This window comes from Typopeltis vanoorti, chromosome 2, assembly GCF_054136105.1.
Source record: "Typopeltis vanoorti isolate ZY-2024b chromosome 2, IOZ_Tvanoo_1.0, whole genome shotgun sequence".
NCBI classification, from domain to species: Eukaryota; Metazoa; Arthropoda; class Arachnida; order Uropygi; family Thelyphonidae; genus Typopeltis; species Typopeltis vanoorti.
Genome location: NC_143550.1, coordinates 182,054,696 through 182,072,696, shown reverse-complemented (window position 1 = coordinate 182,072,696; position 18,001 = coordinate 182,054,696). Strand labels below are relative to the sequence as shown.

Genomic DNA, 18,001 nt, shown 5'->3' with positions numbered 1-18,001 from the left:
GGTGATTCTGTTGGACCTTGCCAAGGCCTTTGACAGGATTCCACATGGAATTCTAATCAGTAAATTGCAGCATATGGGAATGGACATGGGTTTGGTGAGATGGATAGGAGGGTGGTTGAAGGAGAGATATCAGAGAGTGGTTTACTCGGGAGTGGAGTCCACAAGACGGCCTGTGACTAGTGGTGTGCCACAAGGATCTGTTCTTGGACCACTGCTGTTTAATTTGTTCATAAATGACATAGGAAATGATCTGAGAGGAACAGTTCATTTGTTTGCGGATGATGCGAAGTTGGGTAGGGCAATAGTGAATGCAGATGACGTCAAAATTTTGCAGGATGATTTGGATAGATTGGAGGTCTGGGCTAAGGAGAATGGATGTCAGTTTAATGTGGCAAAATGTAAGGTTATGCACTTTGGGGTGAAAAGATTGGCGGCAGTTTACTGCATTGGTGGAACCCTGCTCCAGGAAATTGATGAGGCACGAGATTTAGGAGTGTTGGTAGATAAGGAATTGAAATTTAGGGGACACATTGCAAAAGTGACCAAAACAGCTCATCAAATCACTTGGTTGCTGAGGAATACGCTGACAAGCAGAGACAAGCAAGTTATTGTTCCTCTCTATCGAGCCTTGATAAGACCCCATCTAGACTACTGTGCTCAGATTTGGTCACCTAGGTTTCTTCTTGATGGGGAGGAGGTGGAGAGGATCCAGAGGCGAGTGACCAAGATGATAGCAGGTCTGTGGAATGAACCGTATGAGAACAGGTTGAGGATTTGTGGGTTGCAAAAATTGGTTGATAGGCGGAGGAGGGGAGATATGATTGAGATATTCAAATTACTGAAGGGTTTCTATAAAATTAATTCAGAAGATATTTTTGAGAACAGGGCTGGTTGTGGGAGGACTAGGGGACATCCATGGAAACTGGGCAAAAGTGTGGTTAGTAAAGGTGTTAGAGCTGGGTTCTTTACTTTTAGAGTAGTGAATGAGTGGAATGCGCTCCCTGAGTCTGTAGTGGATGCTGTGACAGTGAATGAGTTTAAGGCGAGGTATGATAGATACTGTATGAATGTCAAATAGTTGTGATGAATATGATTTGGGGCCTCCCTCGATGAGTCTAATGACTACCTGGAGTTGCCCGTAATAACAGTAATAATAGTAATACTAGTTGTATGCTCCAGAAGATAACCTTGACATAAAGGTCGAAATGTCGAATGCAGATTTTAGTTATATTAAACTAAAGTTTTTATTCAAACACGGTAGTTGTCTCCATAATTTTCAAAAATGCATTTGGATCACCGTGTAAGATTAAAAGAAAGGATATAGTTACATAGTTATAGGGATAAAATGTAAGGTGTACTGTATTTTCAGGGAGGATAGAGAGAAAATGACACAAGGAGAGGTACTGCTGATGATAGCTGAAACCAACAAAAACAGAAGAAGGATTCTAGGTTTGTAGGAGATTGTTCATTTGATGTTGTCTGGTATGAGATAGAGGCAAATAGGACAAAATACATCATTGGTTGCTGTCAGTGAATCACATCTACATCTTTGTCTTTATTCCAGTATTGTTAGAACTTATATTTTGATCTTATAAGCACTTCTAATTATATCAACCCAGAGGAAGCTTGGTCTTCCACTGGGTTGATGCAACGTGATTTCTGAAATGTGGAAAAGTAACTGGAGGATGATATTTGACCAGTGCATGCTTCATTTGACATCTTTCAAAATAATTATTTCAAACATGCAGAATAACTTTATCTTTAGTTTTTATACTGCCTTTATATCATCTTCTATTCCTTTAACATTACTCTTTCATCAATTTCTGAACTTTTTAATGGACTCAAGGACATCATTTTACCAAGTTATGATTTTGTCTTCTATATTTTTACCAACGTCTGTCCCATGACTTTTGTTTTAGCTACTTTTCACTTAGCTAAGCTTTCTTATTTCATTTTTTATTCAAACTTCCTAAGCTCATTATGGAGTTCCATTTTCTATTCTTGTAGACAACAGCACCACATACTCCTTAGCTTAGCCAATGTTTGTTCTGTGTTTGTCATTGAGATGACTCCAAGGTTTTGTTCTTGTTTCTGAAACTCTTTCATTATATTTTTATATTCAAGTCTACAGTTCATCTCTGTTTGTGTTACATAATTTTCTTTCAATATGATATTCAGTTTCATCCTGCTTTAAACTAAATAGTGATCACTTCCCATTTCAAATCTGTATATTCTCATGTTCCAAACCAGCATGAAGATACTGCTATCAATAATAGCCCAGTCGGTGAAACTTTTTTTTTTATTCTTGTGTCTTCTCTTCATGTAATTTTGTGCATGTCTTTATGCTGGAACATGGTGTCAGTAATGATTACTCCATGTCACAAGTAGAAATCTTGTAGGTAGCTATGCCCTTTTGTTCAGATTTTCCCAAAATGTTTCTATATATCTGGCATCATTTTCCTACTCTATTTGAATCTCTACCAAAGATAAGCTTTTTTGTTTTACTTTACATCAACTGTCTTCTCTAATGACTCAAAAAAATTCTTCCATTAATTCTTCCATTGGTACTTCTCTAGTTGTTCTTTTACCAGTCTGACTTCTTTTCCATTGATACTTTTAATGGCAATGATGATGATGCTTATCTTCATTTGTGGTTAATGTGGAGTTTGGCTGACTTTTCACTGTGTGCTATGACAAAAAGGGCAGGAGCTTTGTTTAACTAATAGCCATTCTTTGACTTACAATATATGTAAAAACTTATCACCACTTATACATATGTCATAGCTATTCCATTGTTAAAAATACATCTGCAACATATTTAGTGCTATAAGAAAATTTCTACTGCACTTTTTTTTTTGGCTTGCAGCTGTGCAGTATGTCTGTGGAAAGTGGGGGGGGAGGAGGATGTGCCTTGATTTGATACAGTATGATGTTTACTGAGGTGGGAGGATGTTTTTCACTATAGAGGGTATTTTTTTTTCCAATACTAAGCTACCAATATAATATTATTACTTTATTACTATTATTTTTTTTAAATATCACTCCCACACATGAAAGGCCACAAGGCTTATAGCAATAAATGCCATGTGCAGGCTAGTTAGTTTTGTTGTGTCCCATTCTTGTTTAAATATATATTTCCCTTATACTTTACTTTATATATCTTATCCCTTTTCTCTTCGTGTATCGTCACCTCCGTACTAGAAATCTAAGCTCTTGCTCTTCTTAGTATCCTAAAACATTTATTTTTTTTAAGCTGTGCCATTTAGGACATTTAATTCATAAAGAAATTTAAAACAATAAGCAATTCCTAAATAAGTCTAGAAGTGAAATAATCATGCAGTCATAACCTTGATCTCGTAACTTAACTTTTCTTCTCCCCCCCCCCCCCCCCCCCCCGTGCCTAAGTTCGTATGTTATAACAAGTGGTGCACTGAATGGCAATCTCAGACAACTGAATATTTGATAAGCAAAAGTTTAAATTCTAAACACTCCAATTCAATACTAAATTAATAAAATGTTAATAAGTCTAGAAAAATACAAAAATGAAAAATTTACACTAGCACGTGGGGTAAACTGTTATGCCTCCACAAAGGACTCTACACACAAAAGATAAAGGGCTTTCCCGTCAATGATTAAGTTGGCTTAAATCTTTCACCTGCTTAAGCACAATAATATGACACAATAATTCAATTAGACACAAATGGATTACACACATTAATTTTACAAGAGTTATGTGGGCTTAGCAATTCCGTTGCTACAATGAACGCCACATTCAATTCTTTTGACCTTTCTCAGTTAAGGGTAAATTACATATACTAGTGTCAATACACACTATCGCTAGTTCAATAATGCTGATAAACTAATTCCCTCTTTCTCTATACTATCAAGTGAGCTAAAGTCTCATTCAAGTCCTTCAAACTGCTTAGTAATATGAACTACAATTACAGCCACATTAAATTAACAGAATTAACATAAAATCTTTCACAATACCATTTGATGAAGCTCTTCTACTAGACGTTACTTGTCTGCGATTCCTGAAGAAATATTCCTTCTGTAGTGGGACATATTTGGGGTACTTCAGATCATGAGGGCCACCACGGTTACACCATATCAGGCTTCTCTAAGGAAACAAGATCTATCTGCTGTTCTGCAGTCATCAGATTCACCATGAGGATATCCACAATTTCTATTAATGATCTCCTTCCTTTAGACCAGGGTTGGCTTAGTATACAGTAAATACCTTTCTTCCCGACCATGTCGTGGCCATTGTTCTTGATGGTAGGAAAATGGGACCTAAAATCCCACTTACTAATATTCCATGTCGTGGCGGACGTGTGGGAGGGCTACTGATCATCACTCAGGAAACTCATAAGGTAACCTCCAAACGGAAACTGGCAAAAGACCTTGTGGGGGTAGGGGTTCCCTAACCCTTTTATATTATGACCGTACCGACACCTCCTGCAATTAATTTTCTTCTGACACGATATCATGATACGTTTCTCGTAACCTGTTAGGGCAGCGTCTCCCTGCTAAAGTTTCTACCTTTGGTGGGCCGTGAGCACACGACTGACCCGCGGCTGTGTTTAAATTGGAGACCGTGACCTTGGGCTTTAGTTCTAGGTAACCCTATGAGTCAGCTTTATCAAACTCTATCAGCTCACCTATTTTTCTAAGAATTAGCATAACTTACAATCTCTAGTTTCAAGTGTATAATAAGCAAGCTTTTTACATGCAAATTTCTTATAACTAAATACATACATCTTCAAGGCCCACCTTTCCAAATTGGGTTGTGGGGGCAACAGCTGCAAGAGGAACTTCCAATGGTCACGATCCTTTGCCACCAAGCTCGGGAGTTCTGGTGGGATTCCCAAACGTGTCCACCCAAGGTTTTGGATAATCTATCCAGCGAGTCCTTGGCCTCCTGCCCTCTGGTTTGGCAAAGAGGGCCTGCTGAGGGAGCCTCTCTTGTGGCATTCTGACCAGGTGCCCGTACCAACGTAACTGTGATCTCTCAACACGAAGAAGCAGCGGTTGAGTATTGAGGGTTTCCCGAATTGCAGAGCTTCTGACTCTGTCGAGTCTTGTCAGCCCTGCAACCCCTCGAAGGAACCTCATTTCAGCCACTTGGATTCGTATCTGCATTCCTTGGCCTTCCACGTGGCCTCCCGCCCTCTGGTTTGGCAAAGAGGGCCTGCTGAGGGGGCCTCTCTTGTGGCATTCTGACCAGGTGCCCGTACCAACGTAACTGTGATCTCTCAACACAAAGAAGCAGCGGTTGAGTATTGAGGGTTTCCCGAATTGCAGAGCTTCTGACTCTGTCGAGTCTTGTCAGCCCTGCAACCTCTCGAAGGAACCCCATTTCAGCCACTTGGATTCGTATCTGCATTCTTTCGGTCATTACCCAACTCTCATGACCACAGGTGAGGATGGAGACATAGACTATATTGAAGACAGCCAGCTTTGCCTTCTGGCTTAACTCTCGCTTCAATACTACCGAACAGCCAAGCTAATACAATATTGAGCTTGCTAAGCCAATTCGAGTATCTAGCTCTACCCCCATTTTCCATCACTCGTAAATATGGACCCAAGGTATTTAAACTTCTCCACCTGCCTCATTGGGACTCCACTTACATATAGAGTGCACTGGGATGGTTGTCTTGAGACCACAAATGTTTCAGTTTTGGCTACACTGATCTTCATTCCAGCGTCTGCACAAACAGCTACAAACCTATCCAGGGTCTGCTGGAGGTCATCTGTGGAAGAGCTAAGCAGAACTAGGTCATCTGCAAAAAGCAGACGTCCAATGCTACATCTTCCAATCCAGTCCATAAATATTTTGAAAAGGAGGGGTGACAGAACACATCCTTGGCAGAAGCCAATGGAGACTGTGAAAGGTTCAGACTTTGTGCTGTTTACCCTGACACAAAACTCTGGGCATTCATACAGGGACTTGATGGCAGCTAATAGTTGGCCATCCACTCCATACTCCTGTACTACATGCCAAAGCTTATCCAGAGGAACCCGGTCAAATGCCTTCTCCAAGTCCACAAAACACGTGTAGACATTCTTAGCATATTCCCAAGATTTCTCAAAGACTTGCCTTAAAGTGAAGAGATTTGGTCAGTTGTGCTTCTACGAGGACGAAAGCCACATTGTTCTTCCTGGAACTTTCACTCAACTATGCTCCTGCACTGTCTTTCCAAGCACCTAGCATACACTTTCCCAGGCAGGACTGAGCAGAGAGATGCCACAATAATTACTGCAATCCTTCTAGTCTCCCTTCTTGAAGACTGGTATTATTATGCCTGTCTGCCATTGCTTTGGTGCTTGTCTAGATATCCAAGCAGCCTGACACACTCGAGTCAGCCAGAGAACACCGTCTCGATTTAAGGCTTTTAGCATTTCGGGCCGAATTTCATCATTGCCAGCAGCCTTGCCCGATTTCAGCGATTTTATTGCTAAATGGACCTCTTCTGCTGTGAGACTAGTAATTGCCCCGATCTGCACCTCTTGGATGTCCACAACTGCTGGTCCACCCTAGTTAAGAAGGCTCTCAAAGTATTCCCTCCATCTGTGGAGGATATCCTTCTCGGTTGTTAAAAGTGTACATTCAGAGGCCTTAATTGCCCTTGCTGTGCATGATTTTCTCCCTCGAAGGCGGCGGATGGTCTGCCAGAATACTTTGTTTGCATTTGCATAGGATGAGTCTAATCTTTCTCCAAAGGATTCCTAAGCCTTTGGAGAAAGATTTTTTTTAAGGAGAAAGTCTCTCTGGAGAAAGATTTTTGCTGAGGCAGTAAAGACTTTGCTGTCTTTACTGCCTCAGCAGCAGCTTTTCGTGCCTCAGCATACCGCAAACGCATCTCTGGTGATCTGACCTTAAGCCATGTTAGGTAGGACTCCTTTCTTGCCCAGACAGTTTTTTGGAATTCTTGGTTCCATCGAGGTGTCCTTTTCTCACTGCCCGTTGCCACGCCAAGCCGCTTTCTGCCATAGCATGAGAGTGCAGAGATAGTGACAACTGTTCTGAACAGCTTCCACTCCTCCTGAACAGCTGCAGTATGCTTGGGAATCTCTTTGAACCTGAAAGAAAGGCCATCTGCAAAATTTTTCCTCACTGCCTCCTATTTCACGTGGTATAGCTGCTTAGGCCTACCAGCAGTGATGGTAGCATCTGGTTTCTGAAGCCATAGAGTGCACACAACAAGGTGGTGGTCAGTTGACAGTTCTGCCCCCTCTTCTCACACGAACGTCCAACACTAAGGAAAATAGATCTGCTGAGACTATAAAGAAGTCGATCAGAGACCTTTGTTCTAGTGTATCCCTGTACCAGGTATACTTATGGACTTCTCGGTGCTGGAAGAAGGTATTCATTATGAACAAGCTGCTAGTACAGCAGAAGTCCAATAATTTCAACCCATTTGTGTTAAGGTCAGGGGTGCCGTTCCTCCCAACCACACCCCTCCATGTCTGGTCATCTGTTCCAACGTGCATTGAAGTCACCCATTAGCAGGACTGATTCCATGTCTGCCACCCTGTCAAAAGCAGCATCCACTTCCTCTAGGAAGGAAGAGTATTCTGACTCCAGATTAGGTGCATAGGCTTGCACCACAGCCAAATCATGGTTTTTCATCTGAAGTATCCCCACACCCGCCTGAGCAGACATTGTTGGGCTCACACCAGAGTAGTAGAGCTTCCACCCCCTTATCCAGGTCGACAGTTCCAGAGCCTCTCCTTTTGGTCGAAGAAAGCCCAACTAAGTCTAGCCAGTAGCACTTGGCTTCTTCGACTAGTTCCAACTCCTTTCCTGTCAGAGAGAAGATGTTCCAGTCACCTAAAGCCATAGTCTGATGCCGTTGTCGTTGCCATTTCCATCCTTTTGCAGAAGCATTTCTTTGTGCTGCTCCTAAACACCTCCCCAAACGGCTAGCAGGCACATTGATGGAGTTTCCTCTAGCAGAGTGCTGAAGAGTGGTGTATAAGGGAGACTGTAACATATTTTTTGAACGGGTCCCTCTGCCTAAAACCCGAATGCGTCCCTTGGTAACCTGCGCGACAGACGATGCAGTATGAACATTTTTTGATGATCTGATCATGTTACAATGTCCTGTTAGCACAAGACGAAATGACACAGCAAAATAGGAAATATTCCCCTCGAATACTCTAATAGCATTCGGGGGAAGGAGCAAGAAGAGAAGAAAGAAGCAAGGGAGGAAGACGAGGGACCAGTCTACAGATAATATAACAGATGTATATTACATGAAGCAAGGCATGGTCTAGCATCAGGTACTTCGGGTTTGCCACGCCCGTACTCACTAAAGTGAGCCCCTGAGGCATTATAACTAAATATTGTTAATTAATTATCTCATTTTTTAATATTATACAATCAATGTTCTTATACTAGTTAACAATTATTCTTTTCAATATATTTATTTCATTTATAGATGCAAGCACTATTTTCTCATTAAGGTTTCTACTTGTTAAATTGTGATCAAGTAAATTCTCTTATGAAGTTTACAAGGATCACAAACTTAACAGTTTAAATATACTAAATAAAGAATTTTCTTTAAAACTTAACTGGTTTCCATTGTGTCCTGAAACAGATTTTCCCCTATCAACATGATAGGTTTGATGGAAGCGATTGAAACAAAAATCATTTTGATCTTGTGACACACACATGCCACAAGGTCAAGACGATTTGTTCCTCATTGTGGCAGGCATGTTAATCTTATTATATTATTTTCGACATTGGTCACGAGGTCATAAAGTCTAATGATGGCCACTCCGCTGTATGGATAAGATCTTTTCATTTGTGATTTTTTTGGTATTTATTGTGAAAATGGCTATCAAATGAAAATGAGATTCATCTAGTGGTGTGAAAAAGAAAGAGATGATCATTGAATTAGGAATGAAAGTGAAAATAGTATGTGTGTGTGTGTGTGTGTGTGTGTGTGTGTGTATACACACATACGCACACATTGTGATTTCCAACTTATGACAGGAGCATCGGAACAAACCATTGTAAGTCAAGGAATGGCTGTACTGACAGTCAGACAGAAGATAGGCAATTAACAGACACAATACACTAGTCTCATAACCTTAACTGCTTTGGCTGCAGTTCCAAATGACAACAATACTAACAATACAGGTAACTCTCATTATACACACTTTTGCAATCCGTATTTTTGCAAATACGTGGTTTTATTTCGGTAGTCAAAGACTATAACTGCTTCCTATTCAAGGCCGAGGAAGTTTCTGTGCATGCACCTTATTGTGTTTATCTGTAAATATTAAAATCTGACAAAAGATGAAAGCAACTGATGCTTTTTGCTGCAAGTAATAGATGGTTCGATTACTATTAGTTTCACTGTGCAATTCTGCAATTTCAAAATGACTGGTAAGGTTGCAACTACAGATCACAAAGAATTTTGTGATCTCTTCAAAGTAAAAATAGCAGAAGGAGGTTATACACAAAAGGAAGTGTTTAACTTAGATGAAACCAGCCTGCTTCAGAAGTGTATTCCCAGTCGTACCTACATATTAATCGAAGATAAGACAGTAATTAGGTTCAAAGCAGCCAAAGACCTCTGCACATTGCTTTTGAGATGATTCCAGGATTACAAAATAAGATCTCTCATTGTATCACTAAGAAAACCTACAGTCACTGAAGGGATACGTAAAGGCAAGATTGCCTGTTTCAAATTTGAAAATCTGATGACATCAGATTTTCCGTTAATATTATTTTGGGAGAGTTGCACAACGAATCTTGAAAATGAAGAACTACTTTGAGTTATTTGTCTGATATGTACTGAACATTTTATTTAATACTCTTATGCCTTAACATGTATAAAAGATAGGTGCATGTTCAATTAAATTAATCTTGAAAGTTTGAAATCTAGACTGCTTGGGAATGCGAACTCTATTATCCCACTATATAACTCTCCTGCTTTGCGTATTTTTTTCCAAAATCACGCGGTGATTCTGGAGAACGCGATCCCCATGTATCACTCACCTGTATTATAATTTAAATCTAGTACACATGTGGCTCCATTTAAAAAGATAACTTTTGTTAAAGTATATAGTTAGAATAAAAGATTTTTAAATTTCCCATTGTTCTTAGTTCAATGCACTGCCAATGTTTTGGGTTACTCAAAACTGTGCAGCATTCTATTCTTGCTGTAAAGCTAAGTCTGTGGACTGAATGGGCTCTGCTTAACAATGTTTTCACAATGTCATATTTCTGTGATGGATCATGTGCTGAATTCTTCTGTCTATGAGCACAGGCTTGCGGCATACTGATAGGATTCAGATACCATCTCTTGTTTGGGTAAAAAGAACATCTATAAAGGATAACTGATTATTTTTTTCATGGTAAATTTTATATTACCAATTTTGATTTGAATATAGACACAGCAAACAGAGAGAGAGAGAGAGAGATAGCTGAAGACAAATGGTTGATGTTCCAATTGTTCAAGATAGTAATTATGACAAGGGAGAGGAAAGAGAAAGATTGGACTACACACACACACAGCTATATTCTTGATCTATTTGCAGAACTTGTTTTCCAGCTACCTGTTCTGAAAAATTTCCTCTGAATTAATCTTGTTAAAACCCTTCAGTAATTTGAATGTCTCGATCATATCACCCCTTTTCCGCTTATCAACCAATTTCTGTAACCCACAGATCTTTAACCTGTTCTCATAAGGTTCATTCCATCATTCCATAGACCAGCTATCATCTTGGTCACTCATCTCTGGATCCTCTCTACCTCCTCCCCATCAAGAAGAAACCCAGGTGCCTGGGTTTCTTCTTGACTAATTCTGGCCTTCTTCTTGAATAACCCATCTTGACTACTGTGCCCAGATCAGGGCACAGTAGTCAAGATGGGTTATTGCCCCTCTTATCAAGGCTTGATAAAGAGGGGCAATAACCCACTTATCTCTGCTCGTGAAAGTATTCTTCAGTAACAAACTGATGACCTGATTTAGCCATTTTTGCTATGTGTCCCCTAAATTTCAACTCCCTATCCACTAACATACCCAAATCTCTGGCTTCGTCAACCTCCTGGAGTACAGTTACATCAATGTGATATACTGCTGCTAATTTTTTCCCAACTCAACATCACTAGAGTTAAAGATCAGTACTATCAACATAGGAAGGCTGAATGGCAAAGAAATGGAGCTAATTGAGGAATTAGATAAGTACCAGATCGACATAATAGGGGTAACTGAAACAAAAAAGACAAAAACTGGTGAGATCTTTCTGAGCAATAAATACAAAATGTTATATTCAGGCAATGACAATCAAGGAAAAGAAGATGTAGCCAAAATATTCAACACAAAATACGAGGCTAATCTTCTTGAATGGCAGGCAGTCTCAAGTAGAGTGATGTGGGCAAATATGAGAATGGGAAACTGGACAATGAGACTTATTTGTGCTTATGGTCCCACAGAAGGTTCTGCTAAGGTAAAAGTGGAGGAATTTTTTGATGCTTCAGAAAAAGCAACTGACACAATGAAAAAGGAAAAGTTGGTCCTTGTTGGGGATCTGAATAGCAGAGTAGGAAATGATTGTCAGACATACAAAAATATTTTGGGAAAATTTGGAGAAAATAGCAAAGCTAATAATAATGGCAAACACCTGTTGGATTTCTGCTCAGGACATGGACTGGTTATTACTAATACCATGTTTCAACATAAAAATGTGCACAAATTCACATGGAGAGAAGAGGCAAGGAATAAGAAAAGTCTCATTGACTATGCTATTGTTGATATTGATGCTTTCTTCCAGGTGCAGGACACCAGAGTGTACAGAGGATTTGAAATTGGAAGTGATCACTATTTAGTATTGAGCAGGATAAAATTGAATTTCATATTGAAAAGAAAGTTTTAAAGCAAATAAAAGTTGAGCAGCTCTCAGACGTGAACTGTAGACTAACATATACAAAGATTATTGAACAAAAAATGAAAGAGTTTGTGAACAGGAACCAAACCTTGGAGATTCAGGGGCAGGCCTCGAAGAAAACCCTGACTGATTCAGCCAGAGAGGCATGTGGTGAGGTTGTCTGCAAGGATAGAAAAATCAGAACTCCATGGTGGACACAGGAAGTTAAAGAGGCAGTGAAGGAAAAGAAGAAATCATATCAAAAGTTCCTGGCAGATAAGTCAGCTTTTGCTCTTAGAGAATACAGAGACAAATGTAAGAAAGCAAAACACTGTACAAAACTAGCTAAACAAAAGTCACGGGAGGACTTTGGCAAGAACATAGAAAATAAATATCAAGAAGGTGGTAAGATATTCTGGAGGTTGTTGAAGAAGTTTAAAAATGGAGGAAAGAGTGCTGTAAAAGGAGTTAGAGAATAAAGGTGACATGAAAACAGGAGAAAAAGATACCCTTGAAGTAGGGAGTAATTACTTCGAAAAATTGCTAAATGAAACAAGCAGTGATAGCATAGTGGTAAAAAACACTGACCAGGCATGCAGTCAGGAATACATATCCATACTTGACGTAGAAAAAGCCATCAAAGGCTTGAAACGTGGAAAGGCAGCAGGAGTAGATGATATTCGACCAGAAATGCTGAAGTCTTGCAGTGACTGCACTGCATAGTTCTGAAGGCATGGACAGAGGGACGAATTCCTGATGATTGGAGTAGAGCTCTCATGGTACCGATATATGAAAATGGAAATAAAACTGAATGTGAGAATTACAGAGGTATTTCCCTACTGAGTGTTCCTGGTAAGATATATGCAAGTATACTTGAGAAACGGTTGAGAAGTATTGTGGAAGAAAAGCTTGGTGAAGAACAAGCTGGATTCAGGCCAAATAGAGGCTGTCAGGATCAGATCATCACTTTATGACAAATAGTCGAGAAAGCATGGGAATATAACAAAGATCTGTATTTAAGTTTTGTCGATCTGGAAAATGCATATGACAAGGTGCCAAGAGAGAAGCTATTCAATACGCTACAGTTATATGGTGTCAATGGGGCATTATATCAAGCAATACTTAGTCTGTATTTGAGTTGTAAGTTGGCAGTTAGAATTGAAGGATGTACATTATCCCCTTTGTTATTCATTATCTATATGGATCACCTTATGAAGGAAAGTGGTATTAAACATGATATCAGAATTGGAGATGTTAATGTCAGCTCTTTGTTTTATGTGGACTATGTTATACTTCTGAATAAATCCGTTACAAGTTTGCAAGATTCCCTGACTAAATTGAATAACTGTTGTAATAGATATGGTATGAAGGTCAGCATTACAAAGACAAAGACAATGAAAATAGGTAGAATTGTTCAAAATGTCAAATGTGTTGTGAACGGGGAACCTGTGGAACAAGTAAAACATTTCAGCTACTTAGGCACGATTTTTAGTGAAAATGGTAAATTAAATATGGAAATAGACAACAGAATCAACAAAGCTGTTATGGTAGGAAGTCAATTGAATAAATTCATATGGAATAAGAGAGAAATTAGTCAGAACACTAAATTAGTTGTATACAAGACAGTGTTCAAACCAGTATGGATTGGTTTGAACACTGTCTTGTATACAACTTATGGATCTGAGAGCTGGGTCAGAAGTAAAACACTTGACCAAAGACTAGAGCCCTCAGATATGAGAGTCCTGAGAAAGATTAGAGTTGGATCTGAGAGCTGGGTCAGAAGTAAAACACTTGACCAAAGACTAGAACCTGCAGATATGAGAGTCCTGAGAAAGATTAGAAGCGTGAATGGATGGCATTGATGGCAATATCATATTAAAAATGAGGATATTAGGAAAGAACTTGGCATTGTTGGCATCCAGGAATGCATTAGCAGAGCTAATCTCAGGTGGTATGGTCACTTAAACAGAATGGGAGAAAAAAGATTAGCAAAACAAGTGTTCTCTGCCAGTTTGGCAGGAAAACGACCCAGAGGAAGACCAAGATATAGATGGATTGATACGGTACAATGTGCCTTAAATGATAGAAATATAAGATATGATAATGATAATATTGGAGTCTTGACAAGTAATAGACTGATTTGGAGGAAAATTGTAGATAGGAAGTTAGTAATTATGTAAATTTTTCATGCAGTACTATCGTATCCTGTACAACCCTTGAGGGTACATGTCAGGAATTTGATGATGATGAAAAAAAAAATATACAGTTTATCAATAAACTCAATATTTCAAATATCTGGAAATCTCTTAAGTAACAACAAAAAAAAGTTTTTCATCTATTTTTAATATATAATTTTGTGTTCACTAATTTTTCAAATACATACCATATATCATTATCTCCATCCTCCCACATATTTGATTCTCTTCTGTCAGGTGGTGGCTATAATGAATGCATAAATTAAAAATGAAAGAAAACCTGACCAAAATAACATATATTTACATAATCTCTTAAATCATATTTATGATGATAAGTTAAAATTTTTGGTCAACATCATCTTACATTTTCTTGTTATGTAATTCAGAGTTAATGCCAAGGTAAGTGTATCAGAGGCATATATTCCGGGTGTACGGTGCACACCCTCAGGAGAGCAATATCACTGATATTATATTTTTAGACTTATTCTTGTTAAAGACTCTCCTAATTGTTTCTCCTGGCTTTGTATGATTCCCAAAATTAAACAGCATAACAATGCTTCACGAAGAGGACACTTTGATGTGCAAACATTGCATTAATTCGCATTGATAGTTCACGTGTGGTCACGATGGGAGACACCTTTGATTCCTTTGAACAGATGCACAAATAGCCAACGGGTCAAATTTTTAGCATTGCAGTTAATTGCACAGAAGGCAAGGTAGGGTGTGCGCTGAAACATTAGCACCCAGAAATCAGTGGTTGTAATTGTTGTGTCAACCATCCAACTGAATGCTATCATTTGTCATGAGTTGCGGTTTTTGTTTTCTGTGTTTCATCTGTTTTACGTGCGTGAAGTGTGAACTGACGTGTTTTGGACACTGATATAGACAAGTTTTTAATATATAATATTCTATAAATAATTTATAACTTTTTTGCCCATATTTACAATGGGGAATCAGTGTTGAAAATGTCCTATTTTCTGCCAGCGCGTTCTTGAATTGTATGATTATAGTTGAAGAAGGTTAGAACTTGGGTATAAATAAGTAAGTAAAACAAGTTATCTTAGCCTTTCTTTGGTTAAATCTGGAAAAATAATAATTTCCCAAGTGATTACTTTTTCCAATTTCTGTGCATATTATATGGCTGTATTTAAAAATTGTATCAAAATTCAAATTCCCCATGTCTCCCTCCAGTATTTGCCAATGATAGTCCAATCTCACTATGAAGCGTAAACACTTTGTGCTTCCCATGTAAACGGCATGAGCATAGCTATTATTCCTTTGACCTTTATGCTTTTCATATTTAAAATTATATTAATTGATAAATTAAAGTATTCAAAGCAATCCTACGTTAACTGTATTGACCAATTAAGATGGGCGTGACGCACTAAGCACTCTTTAAACTTTCATACATCAAACCACATGACAGTACACCCATCCTAAAGGGGTACATGATGCCACTATTAAGTATGGTATACTGTTGATTGTATGATTTCAATAGCTGCAGTACATGTTTTACAGTGATCATCACAATTTGAGACTGCCTAAATCAGTCAAAAGATCATCGCATTCTAACAAAAGATTTTCACTTCTTCATATGGCATTTACATCCTTCAGGAATGGCCAAGCCTTTATGAGCATCACTAGATGGTAGATGAATTTCATCACCCCACTGTAATACAGTACCAGTACTTTGCTTACTGGAGATGTCACCTGGCCAAAACAGTGTTAAATATTCTATTATTCCAAACTCAATATTCAAAGTCCCCTTTGACAACCCAATTTTTTGGCTGGAGAGAGGGGAAGATAGAGAGAAGCATATTGTCCAAAGATTCTTCCCTCTATATAATAAAGAGGAGAAATGAAGGAAAAAGGAAAGGCTTACAAATAAATCCATGCAGCTAAACAACTTTTTAAAATCATTTTATAACTTACCGTGTCATCAGTGCTACTCGAACTGGAAAGTTTCCTAAGGGACGGAGGTTGACGATTTGCTAAGCTGCCTTTGCTAGCAAGTTCTGCTTTAGCTTTTGCTGCACTACTGTCTAACAATTCTGTATGTGGTACTGCTTTGTCAAAAGTATCATCTCTTATAGGTTTGCGCTCCACTGTAGATCGTTTGTTACTTTCATCACCATCATCATCAGGACTGATATCGTACCTAGTTAGGTCCCCATCTGACAGTTCATTATCAGAAACTTCTAATTCTAAATGCTGCATTCCTATATTAAAAAAAAAAAAAATATATATATATATATGCATGCATACACACATACATACACACACACACACAAAGTTCATTTAATTATTATTTTACTCCATGTGTGGGCAAGGTGCATCGTGCCATGTAATGAGCCACGAGTTCATGGTGGCTTGTAAAAATTGGAGGAATGTGATGCTCCCAAGTCAGTGCAAATGTGTTCAGGTGAAATAGCTGTGAGAAGGAAACTGACAGGGTTCGAAAGAGGCGTTGTGACAGGATGCCATTTTGCAGCCTCATCTGTTTGGCAAATTGTTGACAAATTCAGCCATCCCAGGTTAATAATCAGTGATACGAAGTTGAGATGGAAGCACAAGGAGTTCAAGCCAAGTGCTTCTGCAGTGGATGATCCCATCGCACTGTTAGATCTTGAATGGGTACTCTTTCAACAAAAGTCATTCATTCAAGATTTAACAAGAAACACAATTCTGTGCTAGAAATACTAGAAGTACTATTAATTGATCATCATCATCATCAAATTCCTGCCATGTACCCTCAAGGGGTATACAGGATAAGATAGTACTATTAGTTAAGAAGGAAAAATATAAAAGAAAACCTGTTAATATTACCTTAGAAAGAAGTAAAGTTGAGGAGAAAATTGTATGTCTAAGTTGAATTATATTGTTAAAGTTATTGATGTCAAAATTATACTCTGTGTAAGAATGTAAATCTAAGTGCAAACAAAAGTTCAAAGGTTACTAGTTAGCTGCCTACGATGATGTAACGGCCGCAACGGAAGCGTTCATGGAAAACGAGCTGAACTCGCTCGAAGATCTGTATTTAAGTTTTGTAGATCTGGAAAAGGCATATGACAAGGTGCCAAGTTCAATACGCTACATTTATATGGTGTCAATGGGGCATTATATCAAGCAATACTTAGTCTTTATTTGAGTTGCAAGTCAACAGTTAGAATTGAAGGAAGTAAAGGAAGATGGTTTAATGTTAAATCTGGTGTGAGACAAGAATGTGCATTATCCCCTTTGTTATTCATTATCTATATGGATCACATTCTGTTATCATGTTTGAGTATCAAACATGATAACAGAATTGGAGATGTTAATGTCAGCTCTTTGCTTTATGTGGACGATGTTATACTTCTGAATAAATCTGCTACAAGTTTGCAAGATTCCCGGACTAACTTGAATAACTGTTGTAATAGATATGATATGAAGGTCAACAATAAAAAGACAAAGACAATGAAAATAGGTAGAATCATTGAAAATGTCAACTGTGTTTTGAATGGGGAACCTGAGGAACAAGTAAAACATTTCAGTTACTTAGGCATGATTTTTAGTGAAGATGGTAAATTAAATATGGAAATAGACAACAGAATCAACAAAGTATGGTAGGAAGTCAACTGAATAAATTCATATGGAATAAGAGAGAAATTAGTCGTAACACTAAATTAGCTGTATATAAGACAGTGTTCAAACCAGTTTTAACTTATGTATCTGAGAGCTGGGTCAGAAGTAAAACATTTGACCAAAGACTAGAGACCACAGATATGAGAGTCCTGAAAAAGATTAGAAATATAAGATTACAGGCGTGAACAGATGGCATCAATGGCAATATCATATTAAAAACGAGGATATTAGGAAAGAACTTGACATTGTCAGCATCCAGGAATGCGTTAGCACAGCTAATCTCAGGTGGTCTGGTCACTTGA

General features: G+C 38.4%; 1 protein-coding gene across 1 annotated transcript in view; it reads right to left on the bottom strand.

Moving 5' to 3' along the window:
* Positions 1 to 18,001, bottom strand: part of LOC150109710 (uncharacterized) — a 493,008-nt gene that overhangs the window by 112,375 nt on the left and 362,632 nt on the right. Inside the window, exons 18-19 of the mRNA XM_090403026.1 lie at positions 16,011 to 16,297; positions 14,267 to 14,322 (exon numbers count right to left, since the gene is read on the bottom strand). Of these exons, the coding sequence (XP_090259152.1) occupies positions 14,267 to 14,322; positions 16,011 to 16,297 (343 nt within the window). The remainder of the gene's footprint in view (positions 1 to 14,266; positions 14,323 to 16,010; positions 16,298 to 18,001) is intronic.